At 44.2% G+C, this 16074-nt stretch overlaps 2 protein-coding genes across 5 annotated transcripts; one reads left to right on the plus strand and one right to left on the minus strand.

Annotated features, from left to right (window-relative positions):
- Positions 1-2696: 2696 nt before the first annotated feature.
- On the minus strand, positions 2697-5696 carry LOC119293130 (zinc finger MYM-type protein 1-like). The gene is made up of 3 exons (XM_037571694.1): positions 5505-5696; positions 3111-5374; positions 2697-3013 (listed from the first exon to the last, which is right to left on the minus strand). The coding sequence occupies exons 2-3, from the start codon at positions 4370-4372 to the stop codon at positions 2791-2793; spliced, it is 1485 nt and encodes a 494-aa protein (XP_037427591.1). The 5' UTR covers positions 4373-5374; positions 5505-5696; the 3' UTR covers positions 2697-2790.
- A 3840-nt stretch (positions 5697-9536) lies between these two features.
- On the plus strand, positions 9537-15782 carry LOC119293138 (pentatricopeptide repeat-containing protein At1g15510, chloroplastic-like). Of its 4 annotated transcripts, none has more exons than XM_037571717.1 (4): positions 9537-12571; positions 12657-12721; positions 13880-15215; positions 15305-15781. In XM_037571717.1, exon 1 carries the CDS (start codon positions 9674-9676, stop codon positions 12269-12271), a length of 2598 nt encoding a protein of 865 aa, XP_037427614.1. In that variant the 5' UTR covers positions 9537-9673; the 3' UTR covers positions 12272-12571; positions 12657-12721; positions 13880-15215; positions 15305-15781. The 4 variants fall into 4 exon arrangements, with proteins under 4 accessions (XP_037427614.1, XP_037427609.1, XP_037427603.1 ...); XM_037571712.1 differs by having other exon boundaries at positions 13880-14043; positions 14652-15779; XM_037571706.1 differs by having other exon boundaries at positions 13880-15782.
- Positions 15783-16074: the final 292 nt, after the last annotated feature.

A 16074-nucleotide genomic window follows, 5' to 3' on the forward strand; every position in this document is an offset into this window, starting at 1 on the left:
TGCTCAAATCATCTGTGAAGGTGAGAAAATAACGATACCCGCCGCGAGCCTCAACTTTCATCGGACCACATACATCAGTATGTATGATCTCCAACAAATCTGTTGTTCTCTCCATTGTACTGGAGAATGGTGTTTTAGTCATCTTGCCCATGAGGCATGGCTCGCAAGTACCAAGTGATTCATAATCAAGTGATTCCAAAAGTCCATTAGTATGGAGTTTCTTCATGCGCTTTACACCAATATGAACTAAACGGCAGCCACAAATAAGTTGCACTATCATTATCAACTCTGCATCTTTTGGCTTCAATATTATGAATATGTGTATCACTACTATCGAGATTCAACAAAAATAGACCACTCTTCAAGGGTGCATGACCATAAAAGATATTACTCATATAAATAGAACAACCATTATTCTCTGATTTAAATGAATAACCGTCTCGCATCAAACAAGATCCAGATATAATGTTCATGCTCAACGCTGGCACCAAATAACAATTATTTAGGTCTAAAACTAATCCCGGAGGTAGATGTAGAGGTAGCGTGCCGACTGCGATTACTTCAACTTTGGAATCATTTCCCACGCGCATCGTCACCTCGTCCTTAGCCAATCTTCGCTTAATTCGTAGTCCCTGTTTCGAGTTGCAAATATTAACAACATAACCGGTATCAAATACCCAGGTACTACTGCGAGCATTAGTAAGGTACACATCAATAACATGTATATCACATATACCTTTGTTCACCTTGCCATCCTTCTTATCCGCCAAATACTTGGGGCAGTTTCGCTTCCAGTGACCAGTCTGCTTGCAGTAGAAGCACTCAGTCTCAGGCTTAGGTCCAGACTTTGGTTTCTTCTCTTGAGCAGCAACTTGTTTGTTGTTCTTTTTGAAGTTCTCCTTCTTCTTCCCTTTGCCCTTTTTTCTTGAAACTGGTGGTATTGTTGACCATCAACACTTGATGATGTTTCTCGATTTCTACCTCCGCAGCCTTTAGCATTGCAAAGAGCTCGGGAATTGTCTTATTCATCCCTTGCATATTATAGTTCATCAGGAAGCTCTTGTAGCTTGGTGACAGTGATTGAAGAATTCTGTCAATGACACTATCATCCGGAAGATTAACTCCCAGTTGAATTAAGTGATTGTTATACCCAGACATTTTGAGTATATGTTCACTGACAGAACTATTCTCCTCCATCTTGCAGCTGTAAAACTTATTGGAGACTTCATATCTCTCAATCCGGGCATTTGCTTTAAAATATTAACTTCAACTCCTGAAACATCTCATATGCTCCATGACGTTCAAAATGTCGTTGAAGTCCCGGTTCTAAGCCGCAAAGCATGGCACACTAAACTATCGAGTAGTCATCAGCTTTGCTCTGCCAAACGTTCATAACATCTGGTGTTGCTAATACAGCTGGTCTGGCACCTAGAGGTGCTTCCAGGATGTAATTCTTTTGTGCAGCAATGAGGATAATCCTTAAGTTACGGACCTAGTCCGTGTAATTGCTACCATCATCTTTCTACTTTGCTTTCTCAAGGAACGCATTAAAATTCAACGGAAGAACAACATGGGCCACCTATCTACAACAACATAGACAAGCAATATACTATCAGGTACTAAGTTCATGATAAATTTAAGTTCAATTAATCATATTACTTAAGAAGTCCCACTTAGATAGACATCCCTCTAATCATCTAAGTGATCACGTGATCCAAATCAACTAAACCATGTCCGATCATCACGTGAGATGGAGTAGTTTCAATGGTGAACATCATTATGTTGATCATATCTACTATATGATTCATGCTCGACCTTTCGGTCTCAGTGTTCCGAGGCCATATCTGTATATGCTAGGCTCGTCAAGTTTAACCTGAGTATTCCGCGTGTGCAACTGTTTTGCACCAGTTGTATGTGAATGTAGAGCTTATCACACCCGATCATCACGTGGTGTCTCAGCATGAAGAACTTTCGCAGCGGTGCATACTCAGGAAGAACACTTATACCTTGAAATTTAATGAGAGATCATCTTATAATGCTACCGTCGATCTAAGCAAAATAAGATGCATAAAAGATAAACATCACATGCAATCAATATAAGTGATATGATATGGCCATCATCATTTTGTGCTTGTGATCTCCATCTCCGAAGCACCGTCATGATCACCATCGTCACCGGCGTGACACCTTGATCTCCATCGTAGAATCCTTGTCGTCTCGCCAACTATTGCTTCTACGACTATCGCTACTGCTTAGTGATAAAGTAAAGCAATTACAGGGCGATTGCATTGCATACAATAAAGCGACAACCATATGACTCCTGCCAGTTGTCGATAACTCGGTTACAAAACATGATCATCTCATACAATAAAATATAGTATCATGCCTTGACCATATCACATCATAACATGCCCTGCAAAAACAAGTTAGACGTCCTCTACTTTGTTGTTGCAAGTTTTACGTGGCTGCTACGGGCTGAGTAAGAACCGTTCTTACCTACGCATCAAAAACCACAACGATAGTTCGTCAAGTTAGTGTTGTTTTAACCTTCTCAAGGAACGGGCGTAGCCAGTGGTGGAGCTAGGAAAATTGTATGACAGGGGCCGACTAAAGAGCACAACACTTTTGTACAGAAATTTTTGCAAAAAAATGAAACAAACAAAGTGTCAAAATATACTTCATTAATTATACCACCATTCATTGTCGACAGCAAAAGGATGTACACTTCTCAAATTGGTCATCGCCCAAAAGAAAAATCTAGACAACAAAAGATAGACGAACAAACTAGTTTTAGGTAAATGGCACTCGACGTGACGATTCATCGAACTCATCTATAATTGCATTTGTTGATATTCCAGCCGCAATTTCCTTTTCAATATAAATTACGAGGCAATCCCTTAGAAATCCATCTTCCATTTTAGTCCGAAGCCTTGTCTTCACAAGTTTCATGGCAGAAAATGCACGTTCTGTCGTTGCCGTTGAAACCGGTAGAGTAAGAACAAGTCGAATCAGTCTGTTCATGAAGAAATAGTTAGTACAGTACTAATACCAACTAATACATAATTCACGGAGGGAAAATCAACTAATAGATAAGAGGAGAAATTATATACCTATCAATCAAATGATATTCATCCGATTTCCTGGTTGCTGCAAGTTGTTGACAAAGTTCTGATATACTTGTCAAATTTTGAAACTTTGGGTTAGTGGGTACAACATTTTCATAATGTCGCAACTGACACCTTAGATTGTTCCTTTCTTGTTCTTCAAAATCAGCTGCATAGAATTTTGATGCTAGAGAACATATATTATCAATGTTAAATGATCTGAATGAATTACTAGGGTCCAAGGAGGTACACAAAATTAGAAGCTTTGTTGCTTGTTTGTTGAATCTACAATTCAACTCTTGTGCTTGCTGATCAACGACAACCATGAAAACGTCACACCGGTAATGATGCTCAACTGTAGTCTCATCATCCGCACGTGAGTTAATGAAATCCACATAGAGGTCATCGAAATGTGGTGTTGGAACTCCATGTTTCCCACAAAATGAAAGCATATCAGCTTTAAGCTTGTTCCAACCATTATCTCTTAGTTCCTGAATCAACACTTTTGTAGTTTTAACATCATCCATGGCATTCACAATATCTTGAGATTTTTGTTGCAACTTTTTGCATAGCAAGTCTGTGATTCCCATAAGTTCTTTCATGACATGAAGACCAAATATGAAGTCAAAAGACATCATCAACTTAACAGCACCATAAGCCTTTGCTCGTGCTGAAGGTGAGGTACCTGAACCTTTGGCAGTAGCAATGCTTTTAAGTACCAAGAATGTAGGTTTGTATAGTTTCAAAAGGTTGCAGATAGAAGCATAGTGAGAACTCCACCTAGTGTCACAAGGCCGCTGCAAAGTTCCTACTTGATTAGCCCCACTTCTGGTTTCAAGCTCACTAAGCTCAATTAGATGCTCCATTTCAGTCACTTGATTAACTTGCAGCTCATCATTTCTCTTGCTTGAAGACACAACCATGTTGACAACAAGAGCAAGATGATCGAAAAAGGTGTGAACATCGGCTACTTCTTTAGATGCAGCAACAAGAGCAAGCTGCAATTGATGAGCAAAATAGTGAATGTAATATGCGTAAGGACACTCTTCCATGAACTTGGCTTGTAGACCATTCCACTCTCCACGCATGTTACTAGCACCATCATACCCCTGTCCACGAATATTGTTCACAACTAATCCATGTTGAGCCAAAACAGAAGATAACTTCTCTTTTAGAGTAGTTGAAGATGTATCGGAGACATGAACAATATCAAGAAAACGTTCACGAGTGAAACCAGGTTTGTCCACAAAACGAATAACCACTGTCATTTGCTCTCTTTTGGATTCATCTCTTGACTCGTCTACAAGCAAGCAGAACTTTGCATCCCCAATTTCTTTACAAATTTATTTTTGCACATTAAAAGCAATCATATGCAGAAGTTCTTTCTGAATTGTAGGTGAGGTATACTTAGCATTCCCTGGAGCATTACCCAATACAACTGCACCAATTTCCTCATCATAAGAAGCTACCAATTTGACCATTTCAAGAAAATTACCTTGGTTCCTTGAATCAAGACTTTCATCATGCCCAGGGAAGGGGCAAGCTTGGAATGCTAACCACCGTAGTGCATCGATTGTTACTCTAAGACGAAGCCTATTCTTCTTGATGTCCTCTTCTGTTTGCTTCACCACTAATTGTTCCATATGTCATTTCTTATTCTTCAAATTATCATAACATTTGACAGCAAAACTATGAGCGGATTTACTATCCTTTCCCATGTGAGTCAAGAATGCGCATTTGTTTCCATCATTAACTCGCTTCCATTTTCTGAATCCTTGCACTGTAAACACATTAGACCCTTTTTTCCAAGTGGCTTCTTATAAAACAAAAAGCATGGAAAACAATAGACTGCATCTTTCAATGGTGAATATTCCAACCAAGGGAAGGATTTAAACCAATGATACTGAAACTTGCGTTGATGGACTACTGAATCGTCAAGAGGGTACTCATCCATTTCAATCTGATATGCTCCATGCTTCATATATGCATTACGATCTTGTTCTTGAGCATTAGGAGGATAATCCCAAATTTGGCATCGCAAACCCGGATCCCTTTCTACTATCAGAACAGAAGCATCATCGTTCCCTCCCTCTCTCTGAACCTCAGGCGGTGTTGATGTTGCAATTTCTTCTTCTACTGCTGGTTCTTGTTCATCCACCAAGTGAGGGCTGGCCCCCAAATTATTTTCTACAGAAGCATCAACTCTTGCTTTCTTCTCAAAAAAGGAATGCATTGTTACAGACTTTCTTTTATGTTTGACCATGATTATTCTGTACAAATTGAACAGAATCAACTATTAGAAACTCACCTATTTAGAGAAATTAACAATCCAAAACAAAACAAATGCCAGATCTGAAATTTAGATGTGAGAAAGAGAGAGGAACTGGGAAGAATTTGTACCTCGAAGAAGAGCAACAGACAGCCGACGGGAGAGGAACTGAGATAGATTTGGGACCTGGCCGCCTCGCTGGCTGTCTCCTTGGAGGGTTCGAGCATGGGGCGGAGAGGCCGGGAGGGGAGGGGACTAAGAGAGACAAAGAAATTTGGGGAAGAGGATTCACGTGTGTTGGAGAAGAAACAGGGGCGATGGGCTGGGCTGCCTCACCTCACGGGTTCTCTTGGGATATACTCCTTCGGTTTCCTTTTACTCCGCATATAAGATTTGGTCAAAGTCAAACTACGCAAATTTTGATCAAATTTATATTAAAAAATATGAACATCTACAATACTAAAACTATATAGTATGAAAATACATTTCTTGGTGCATCTGATAATATTGATTTCATATTGTGAATGTTTATATGTTTTAATATAAAGTTAGTCAAACTTTACAAAGCTTAACTTTGACCAAATCTTATATGCAGACTAAAGAAACGGAGGAAGTACTAGAATACTAATGGGAAAAGTCAAAGATTGAGCTTAGGATTTATCGTGGCAACTATTACTGAATGCTGACTTGCTATTGGGGTGGCCAGACCTGCGGAATACGTTGTTTTGGGCACAAAAAATCACTGATGTAATGAGTATATTAGCTTGTTGGCCCGGGCCTGGGCCCCTGCTGGCCCCCCCTGTGGCTCCTTCATTGGGCGTAACCACACTCGATTCAACTAAAGTTGGAGAAACTGACACCCGCCAGTCACCTATGTGCAAAGCACGTCGGTAGAACCAGTCTCGTGTAAGCGTACGCGTAATGTCGGTCCGGGCCGCTTCATCCAACAATACCGCCGAACCAAAGTATGACATGCTGGTAAGCAGTATGACTTGTATCGCCCACAACTCACTTGTGTTCTACTCGTGCATATAGCATCTACGCATAAAACCAGGCTCGGATGCCACTGTTGGGGAACGTAGTAATTTCAAAAAAATTCCTACGCACACATAGGATCATGGTGATGCATAGCAAAGAGAGGGGAGAGTATTGTCCACGTACCCTCGTAGACTGAAAGCGGAAGCGTTAGCACAACGCGGTTGATGTAGTCATACGTCTTCACGATTCGATCGATCCAAGTACCGAACGTATGGCACCCCTGAGTTCAGCACATGTTCAACTCGATGAAGTCCCGCGAACTCCGATCCAGCAGAGCTTCACGGGAGAGTTCCGTCAGCACGACGGCGTGATGACGGTGATGATGTTGCTACCGACGTAGGGCTTCGCCTAAGCACCGCTATGATATGACCGAGGTGGAATATTATGGAGGGGGGCACCGCACACAGTTGGAATAGATCAATAGATCAATTTGTGTGTCTAGAGGTGCCCCCTGCCCCCGTATATAAAGGAGCAAGGGGGGAGAGGCGGCCGTCCAGGGAGGGCGCGCCAAGGGGAGAGTCCTACTCCCGGTGGGAGTAGGACTCCTCCTTTCCTAGTAGGAGTAGGAGAAGGGGGGAAGGAGGAGGTGGAGAGAAGGAAGGAGAGGGGGGCCGCCCCCCTTCCCTTGTCCAATTCGGACTGGGGCAAGGGGGGCCGCGCGCCACCTCTTGGATGCCCTCTCTCTTCTCCACTAAGGCCCAATAGGCCCATTACTTCCCCCCGGGGGTGGGTGGGTCCGGTAACCCCCGGTACTCTAGTAAAATTCTGATTTCACCCGGAACACTTTTGATATCCAAATATAGGCTTTCAATATATCAATCTTTATGTCTCGACCATTTCGAGACTCCTCGTCATGTCCGTGATCATATCCGGGGCTCCGAACTACCTTTGGTACATCAAAACACAAAACTCATAATACCGATCGTCATCTAACTTTAAGCGTGCGGACCCTACGGGTTCGAGAACTATGTAGACATGACCGAGACATGTCTCCGGTCAATAACCAATAGCGGAACATGGATGCTCATATTGGCTCCTACATATTCTACGAAGATCTTTACCGGTCAAACCACATAACGACATACGTTGTTCCCTTTGTCATCGGTATGTTACTTGCCCAAGATTCGATCGTCGGTATCTCAATACCTAGTTCAATCTCGTTACCCGCAAGTCTCTTTACTCGTTCCGTAATACATCATCCTATAACTAACTTATTAGTTACAATGCTTGCAAGGCTTATAGTGATGTGCATTACTGAGTGGGCCCAGAGATACATCTCCGACAATCGGAGTGACAAATACTAATCTTGAAATACGCCAACCCAACAAGTACCTTTGGAGACACCTGTAGAGCACCTTTATAATTACCCAGTTACGTTGTGACGTTTGGTAGCACACAAAGTGTTCCTCCGGTAAACGGGAGTTGCATAATCTCATAGTCATAGGAACATGTATAAGTCATGAAGAAAGCAATAGCAGAATACTAAACGATCAAGTGCTAAGTTAACGGAATGGGTCAAGTCAGTCACATCATTCTCCCTAATGATGAGATCCCGTTAATCAAATGACAACTCATGTCGATGGCTAGGAAACATACCTATCTTTGATCAACGAGCTAGTCAAGTAGAGGCATACTAGTGACACTCTGTTTGTCTATGTATTCACACAAGTATTATGTTTCCAGTTAATACAATTCTAGCATGAATAATAAACATTTATCATGATATGAGGAAATAAATAATAACTATTATTGCCTCTAGGGCATATTTCCTTCAAAACGATTACGATATCCGTCTACGGACGCGTAGCCAGCCATCCAATCATGTACCTCAAATGTCTATATACATTTCAAATTGAATTCGAACAAACTAGACGCTTGTCATGCAAACCGGATGATTTTCATCTAAACCGACCAGATTCATTAGATTTTTGACATATTTCAAGTAAATAGAAGAGGACGACACTTATTTAACCTAGTCTAAATCTTCGCCAACCGTGGAGGGCATTTGTGTTCCATGTCCTATCTTTCCCATGTCTAGCAACCTCAATGGCCTTGAGCCTCGGGAAATGAAGTTGCAGGAGGGGAAGAGTAGTAAGTGGGACATGAGACGTAGCCGTGTCCGTCCACCTCCCACTCTTCCTCGTCGGAGTCTGCCGCATGGACGCAAACATATGTGGATGGGGCGGCCTCGTGCTCGTTGCGGCCAAGCACGAACCACGTGCCCAACACGAAGTTGATGACGCCCGCGGTGGCCCACATCTACTCTTTTTCCGCCTCCGCGTCGATCTCCGCGAGCAGGGCATCTGTATCCGCCCACATGATGCGAAGCCGTCATCGCTCACGGCGGGTGTCGCGGGCGCTATTCTTGGTCTCGTACATCACCCACTGCTAATCTAGGAAGCCTGGACCCTCCGCGACCATAGCCGCGACGACATCATCATTCACCGGCTCACCAAAAATTTCCTTCCACGAGCCGACGCTCGTCGAGGTTCCGGAGGTTGTAGCATTGCTCCTACTACGCCTAACGGACCTCGACATCGGTGGCGCTGGCTGCTATTCTGCCATGACGGCGTTGATCGTGGGTGGGGCGCTGACCCGTTGTCGGACGCCTCATCCATCATCTGGTCATCATCGCTGACCTCCAGCGAGCTCGTCGGTAAGCCAACCTCCGTTCATCGCGCATGACGGGCATGCCAGCCAGTCGCTAGGTCGACGAACTCCTGCTTTTGTTCCGTCGAGAGGATCTCCCACATCACTCTAGAGCTTGCGATCATAGCGAACATGGTGCGGTGCTCATCGTGCCGGGCAAGGCCACGTTTAAATAGCGGGTGCCGGCCAGACCAAGAGGCGGGTTGTGTTAATGCGGATGTTGGAGTGGATTTCTTGTCCGCCACGCCTATTTAATGCCGACAGGCGGATGAACGGGCATTTGATTTGAATGCGATAGAAAATTGTCCCGTCTTGTCACATGTCTCCGGCATTGAACATGTGGAAAAGGCCGCCATGAATTTGGCGCGGGGAGTAGAGGCACCTGTCCAGCATGGAGGTGTTGAAAGGGGATTTCCAGCGGGTGACCGCTAACTAGTTTTTCCTTTTTCTGAACTTCGTTAATCACCTCGCTTCGCTCCTCACAGCCGGCTGCTTATCCCTTCGCGCTACGGAAGCAGCGGCCACCATGGCGCCAGCGCCTCCCCCAAACCTCCGCTAAACCCCGGGGCCATGCCCGCCGCCTCCTCGTCCACCACCATCGCCGGCTCCCAAAATGCCTCCTCCGCCCACGGCCAGGCCGCACCCAAACCCTCCTCTCCTCCTCGCCCCCCTCCGCTCCCCGCCCGCGCGCCACCTGGCCCCGCGGAGTAGGCGCCTCAGCTCCTCCACCACCCGCGTGGCCGTCTCGCCGTCGCCGCCGCCTCCGTCGTCGGCGACCTCCACGACGCCCTCCGACACGAGCGCGGCGCTGCGGGCGCTCTGCGTGCACGGCCAGCTGCCGCAGGCGCTCTGGCTGCTCGAGTCCTCCCCGGAGCCGCCCGACGAGGACGCCTACGTGGCGCTCTTCCACCTCTGCGAGTGGCGCCGGGCCTCGGACGCCGGGATGCGCGCCTGCGAGCACGCCGACGCCGCGCACCCCACCTTCGGCCTCCGCCTCGGCAACGCCATGCTCAGCATGCTCGTCCGCTTCGGCGAGTCGTGGCACGCCTGGGGCGTGTTCGCCAAAATGCCCCAGCGGGACATCTTCTCCTGGAACATCATGGTGGGCGGCTACGGCAAGGCCGGGTTCCTGGAGGAGGCGCTGGACCTGTACCACCGGATGCTCTGGGCCGGGGTCAGGCCCGACGTCTACACCTTCCCCTGCGTGCTGCGCACCTGCGGGGGCGTCCCCGACCTGAGGATGGGGAGGGAGGTGCACGCCCATGTCCTGAGGTTCGGGTTCGGGGTCGAGGTCGACGTGCTCAATGCGCTCGTGACCATGTATGCCAAGTGCGGGGACGTCGGGGCAGCACGGAAGGTGTTTGATGGTATGGCCTTGACTGACTGCATCTCGTGGAATGCGATGATCGCTGGGCATTTTGAGAATCATGAGCGGGAGGCGGGGCTGGAGTTGTTCCTTAACATGCTGGAGAATGAGGTGCAGCCGAATCTCATGACGATAACCAGTGTGACTGTTGCGTCCGGATTGCTGTCTGACCTTGATTTTGCAAAGGAAATGCATGCGTTAGCGGTAAAAAGAGGTTTTGCCACTGATGTTGCGTACTGCAACTCTTTGATTCAGATGTATACTAGTCTTGGGAGGATGGGGGAAGCATGCACGATATTCTCAAGAATGGAGACCAGAGATGCCATGTCATGGACAGCCATGATATCAGGGTATGAGAAAAACGGCTTCCCAGACAAAGCTCTTGAAATGTATGCACTGATGGAAGTAAATAATGTAAGTCCTGACGATGTCACTGTGGCAAGCGCTCTTGCTGCCTGTGCTTCCTTGGGGCGAGTAGATGTTGGCATCAAGCTGCATGAGATTGCTACGAGCAAGGGCTTCATCAGGTACATTGTAGTTGCAAATGCACTCCTTGAAATGTATGCAAAGTCCAAGCACATTGATAAAGCTATTGAAGTTTTTAAGTACATGCCTGAAAAGGATGTAATATCATGGAGTTCAATGATCGCGGGCTTTTGCTTTAACCATAAGTGCTTTGAGGCTCTGTTCTGTTTCCGGCATATGCTGGCAGATGTAAAACCCAATTCTGTTACTTTCATTGCTGCTCTTGCTGCTTGTGCTGCTACTGGATCTTTGAGGTATGGTAAAGAGATTCATGCACATGTTTTAAGGCGAGGTCTGGCATCTGAAGGTTATGTACCCAATGCTCTTCTGGACTTGTATGTGAAATGTGGCCAGACAGGCTATGCTTGGGCACAGTTCAGTGCACATGGTGAAAAGGATGTTGTATCATGGAATATCATGCTTGCTGGTTTTGTTGCTCATGGACATGGAGATATTGCTTTATCATTCTTCGATGAGATGTTAGAAACTGGAGAGCATCCGGATGAAGTTACATTTGTTGCTCTATTGTGTGGTTGTAGTAGGGCTGGAATGGTTAGTCAAGGTTGGGAACTTTTTCACCGCATGACTGAGGAATACTCAATTGTTCCAAATCTCAAGCACTATGCATGCATGGTGGATTTACTGAGCCGTGTTGGGAGATTAACAGAAGCTTACGACTTAATAAATAGAATGCCCATCACACCAGATGCTGCTGTATGGGGAGCCTTGTTAAACGGATGTCGGATGCACCGGCATACTGAACTTGGGGAGCTTGCTGCCAAATTTGTCCTTGAGTTGGAACCCAATGATGCTGGATATCATGTTCTTTTGTCTGATTTATATGCTGATGCTGGCAAATGGGCTGAAGTGGCTAGAGTGAGAAAAACCATGCGAGAGAAGGGATTGGAGCAAGACTATGGGTGTAGCTGGGTTGAGGTTAAAGGAGATATCCATGCATTTCTTACAGATGATGAATCACACCCGCAGATGAAAGAAATAAGTGCTGTTCTACATAGCATATATGAGCGGATGAAAGCATCTGGTTTTGATCCTGTTGAATCTTATTCTTTAGAAGATAAAGAAGTATCCAAGGATGATGTTTTATGTGGCCACAGTGAAAGAGTAGCTGTCGCTTTTGGTCTGATCAATACCACACCTGGCACCTCTATTTTTGTCACAAAGAACCAGTACACTTGCCATAGCTGTCACGGTATACTGAGGATGCTTTCTAAGATTGTTCGCAGAGAGATAACTGTCAGGGACACCAAGGAATTCCACCATTTTAGGGATGGAAGTTGTTCATGCGGAGGTTCAGGCTAAGAAGACTATAACATGCGGTCATGTGCTAATCTCACGTCAGTTCCGAATCACCAGTACATAAGTCTTTGGCAACAAGCATTGTGAACTTGATATATATAGTCACTAGCAAGTAGAAGGATAGCTTCGATACGGCAACATGCCCACCATCAGGCTGCTTGCTGCTTAGATAAACATAGCTTATGTTTTGGGTTATGCGTAGAAGCTCCATGCAAATTTACAGCTTGGTACATGACAAAAGATGGTGAAAAGTTATCGGAGATGCTGGGAATTCAGTTCCAATATATCTTGACCTCACAGAAAGTAATTTATTTTCTCTCTTTTTATCAGTTCAGTCACAGAAGGGTCCTAATATTTCTTTCTTAATATGTTGTATTGTTCCTTGCAGTCTCCTGAAGTAATGCTTCTTAGAGATGATATTTGCTTCCAACAACTTGCCAAAAGAAATATCAAGTAAGCTTATTCCAGCAAGGAAGGGCAGAGTAGTGGATTGCATACTGTTTTGCCGAATAGGAGTAACTGTAATTGTAATGCCTGTCAAATGTCAACTATAGGCTGTATAATGGTTGAGCTGCACTTCTTTTGCTGATTTTATGTTAGTAATAGTGTACATGATATGCCAGTGTGGACTGAGCACTAGCTCAGTGGTCGGGCATTGTCTAGTGCTCTAACTCGGCCAGGTTTGAGACCTCACAGGAGCAAATATTGCAACTGAGTTTCTCGCTTGTAATTGGAAAACATGATGCTAAGGCATTCAGAATAATAATAATAACATATTAGTGACTTGAATTACTAGCAAGTAGAATGACAGTTTCGATATGGCAACATGCTCACCAGCAGGCTGCTTGCTGCTTAGATAAACATACTCCCTGTATCCCTTAATATAAGACGTTTTTGCAGTTCAGAGACAGAGGTAGTAGCTTATATTTTGGGTTATGTGTAGAAGCTCCATGCAAATTTACAGCTTGGTACATGACAAAAGATGGTGAAAAGTTATCCAAGATGCTGGGAATTCAGTTCCAACATATCTTGAGCTCACAAAAAGTAATTTATCTTTTCTCGGAAAAAAATTGTGACTTGAATTACACTTGGACCTAAGATGTCCATAAACCTGGAAAATGTGAAGTACACCTCCTCGGTGACTCATTTAGGAACCGTCAGAATTTTTTTCCCTTTTGCTTTTTTGCAACTGTCAGTATGGTTGCCAAGACTGGCCCATATCAGATTTTGCAGCATAGTCTCAAACCAGTTTGGCAAGTGGGCCAAAAGTATATTCACAACTTTATGTTCATAACTGAAGTGATCTTGGCTTCTTTGATTTTGACATGCATCTCTTATAAGTTACAACACATAATGTCATCATTTCATCCCATTTATCATACTTCAGCACATTATCCTGATGGATTAGTACTGACCCTGTATTGATGTTTGGGTCTTGACATTGAGATAGTTCACTGTGCTTGTGACATGCATCTCTTAGAAGTTTCAACACATAATGTAATCGTTTCATCACATTTGTCATATTTCAGCACATTATACTGATGTATCAGTACTGGCCCTGTATAGATGTTTGGGTCTTGACATTGAGATAGTTTGTTGTGCTTGTTTCAGCAACAGTACTTGGGCAAAGACCAAACCTCCCTTAGAAGCTGAGAGCACTTTGTATTTGAGCACATTATACTAGTGGATTAATACTGAATTTTTCCGTGGCAATGTATGAAATATTTCTTGAGAACTCTGTGCTCAGCTACAATAGTGACATCCACAGAACAAAGGTATCCATATATGTTTTCTGACCTTGTTGAGTGGGGAACGACAAGCAGCTGACTCTTGTAATCCAAACCTTGGCAGCTGATACAGTATTGTGGATCAGCAAGTTTGCTCTGTAAATTAAACTGTCCATCGGTGTACTTTTATTGTACTGTGTAATTCTGTACACTTTTAACTCTTGTGCCTGAAGCTGCTGCTACAATCTCAATACAACAGCTACACGATGCTACTGTCTAACCATATATAGAGTGTATATGCAGACAGAATCTTTATCAGGTTGTACCCTTTGATGCTTCTTAACACCTAATCGAACTTGAGCATGTCCTTTGTTCTTAAAAATCAAGTGCATTGTTGATTGTCGAGAAAAAATTCCATTTACTTGTCAATTCATGGTGTTTGATGCAACCTGTAGGTTTTATAATGATGTTGTACTAGAAAGGTGTAACATAGAACCCCACAGTTGATATGCCGAGTTGTTGCATTGGCTGGTTCAGGATCTTCGACCAACCCTTGTATTGTCAAGTGTCAACTGTCATTGAATTATGCTATCTTTTTCATGCTGCTGCTGATGAATTATGTACTGATTCTGAACCTTTTTCTTTCTTTTTTTCAGATGCATGGGGAGCATTATCCAGAAACCACCAACACTTTGTGCCGCCACCAGAGTTTGTCTGTGTATGAATGAACATCCCACGCTTTCAGGTGATGCTCCTGCAGTCCTGTTTAATATCAGATTGTCATCCTCATCCGGCAGCAGCGCAGTTCATCCACAACACAGGTGATGCTCCTGCAGTCATGTTTACCAATACATCCTTGACCGAAATAAGTTGTCTATAAAAAAAAACTGTGGCATCAAGAGACATGCATGTAACAAACAAGCAGTAGTATTAGGGAAACTCAAGATATTATTAGACATATGGTCCAGACAAGGAAAAACCCCAACTGGACCAACTAACAACCAGGGAAACCAATACACAACTAAACCGTACAATCTATTATGATTTCTACACAATTGGAAGGCCACGGGCGCACCGCAGCCATCTAGTGTCCTCTACATCAAGGGCGGCTCAGCCTGGATGTACAGGCAACAATAAATGGTGGATAGGAAGCCTGGCATGGAAGAAGAAGGAAGGAAACTTCAGCAGCCCAAGAGAGCATCGACTGGCCTCCTTTTCGGGTGAGCACAGCTCACGGCACGATATGATCATCATCTGGGGGGAAATAAGTTAATGCATCCCTAACCCCGTGGCTATTCAATGGGTTTAGGTTAGTTAGCAGGACCCGTACGTGGAATGGGAGGGAGAGGAGAAGAGAGGAATTAAATGGGGGCATGCCATGCAGATTATGCAAGCAAGCAAGCAAGCACATCAATTGCATGCTGGAACAGTTGGTTGTTGCTGCTGCTGCTCCAATCCATGCTTGTTTTGTATCCTCTTTTTCATGAGCTTCTAGAACATCTTTTATTTGTGCGTGTGGTTGTGACTTCTGGGAGTACATGCATTCCACCCATTTTATTGTCTAGGGCGGTTGGCAACATTTATGGGTTGTTGATTCATGCAATGTAGTAGTACTAGAATTGATGTAGGAGGAGGCGCGTTAGTTTTGTTTGGCCTGATCACTTCTTATTTTATGTCGACAAATTTGTGGTGATTTTTGCACACGCACAAACAAAAAACACTTTATACTCTGGGGAAGTTGGCAACATTTATTGGTTGTTGATTCATATAATGTACTCCCTCTGTTCCATAATATAAGAACGTTTTTGGCGCTAGTGTAGTGTCAAAAACGTTCTTATATTATGGGACGAAGGGAGTAGAATTGATGTTGGAGGTATGTTAGCTTTGTTTTGGCCTGATTTATTTTTATTGTATGTATATAAATTTGTGGTGATTTTTGCAAAAAAAAAAGTTGTGGTGAGACAAGGAGTTGGATTGGTTTTCCCAAGTACTCCCTCCGTTCGGAATTACTTGTCTCGGAAATGGATGTATCTAAAACTAAAATACGTCTATATACATTCATTTCTGCGACAAGTAATT

Source organism: Triticum dicoccoides, chromosome 1A (assembly GCF_002162155.2).
Source record: "Triticum dicoccoides isolate Atlit2015 ecotype Zavitan chromosome 1A, WEW_v2.0, whole genome shotgun sequence".
NCBI classification, from domain to species: Eukaryota; Viridiplantae; Streptophyta; class Magnoliopsida; order Poales; family Poaceae; genus Triticum; species Triticum dicoccoides.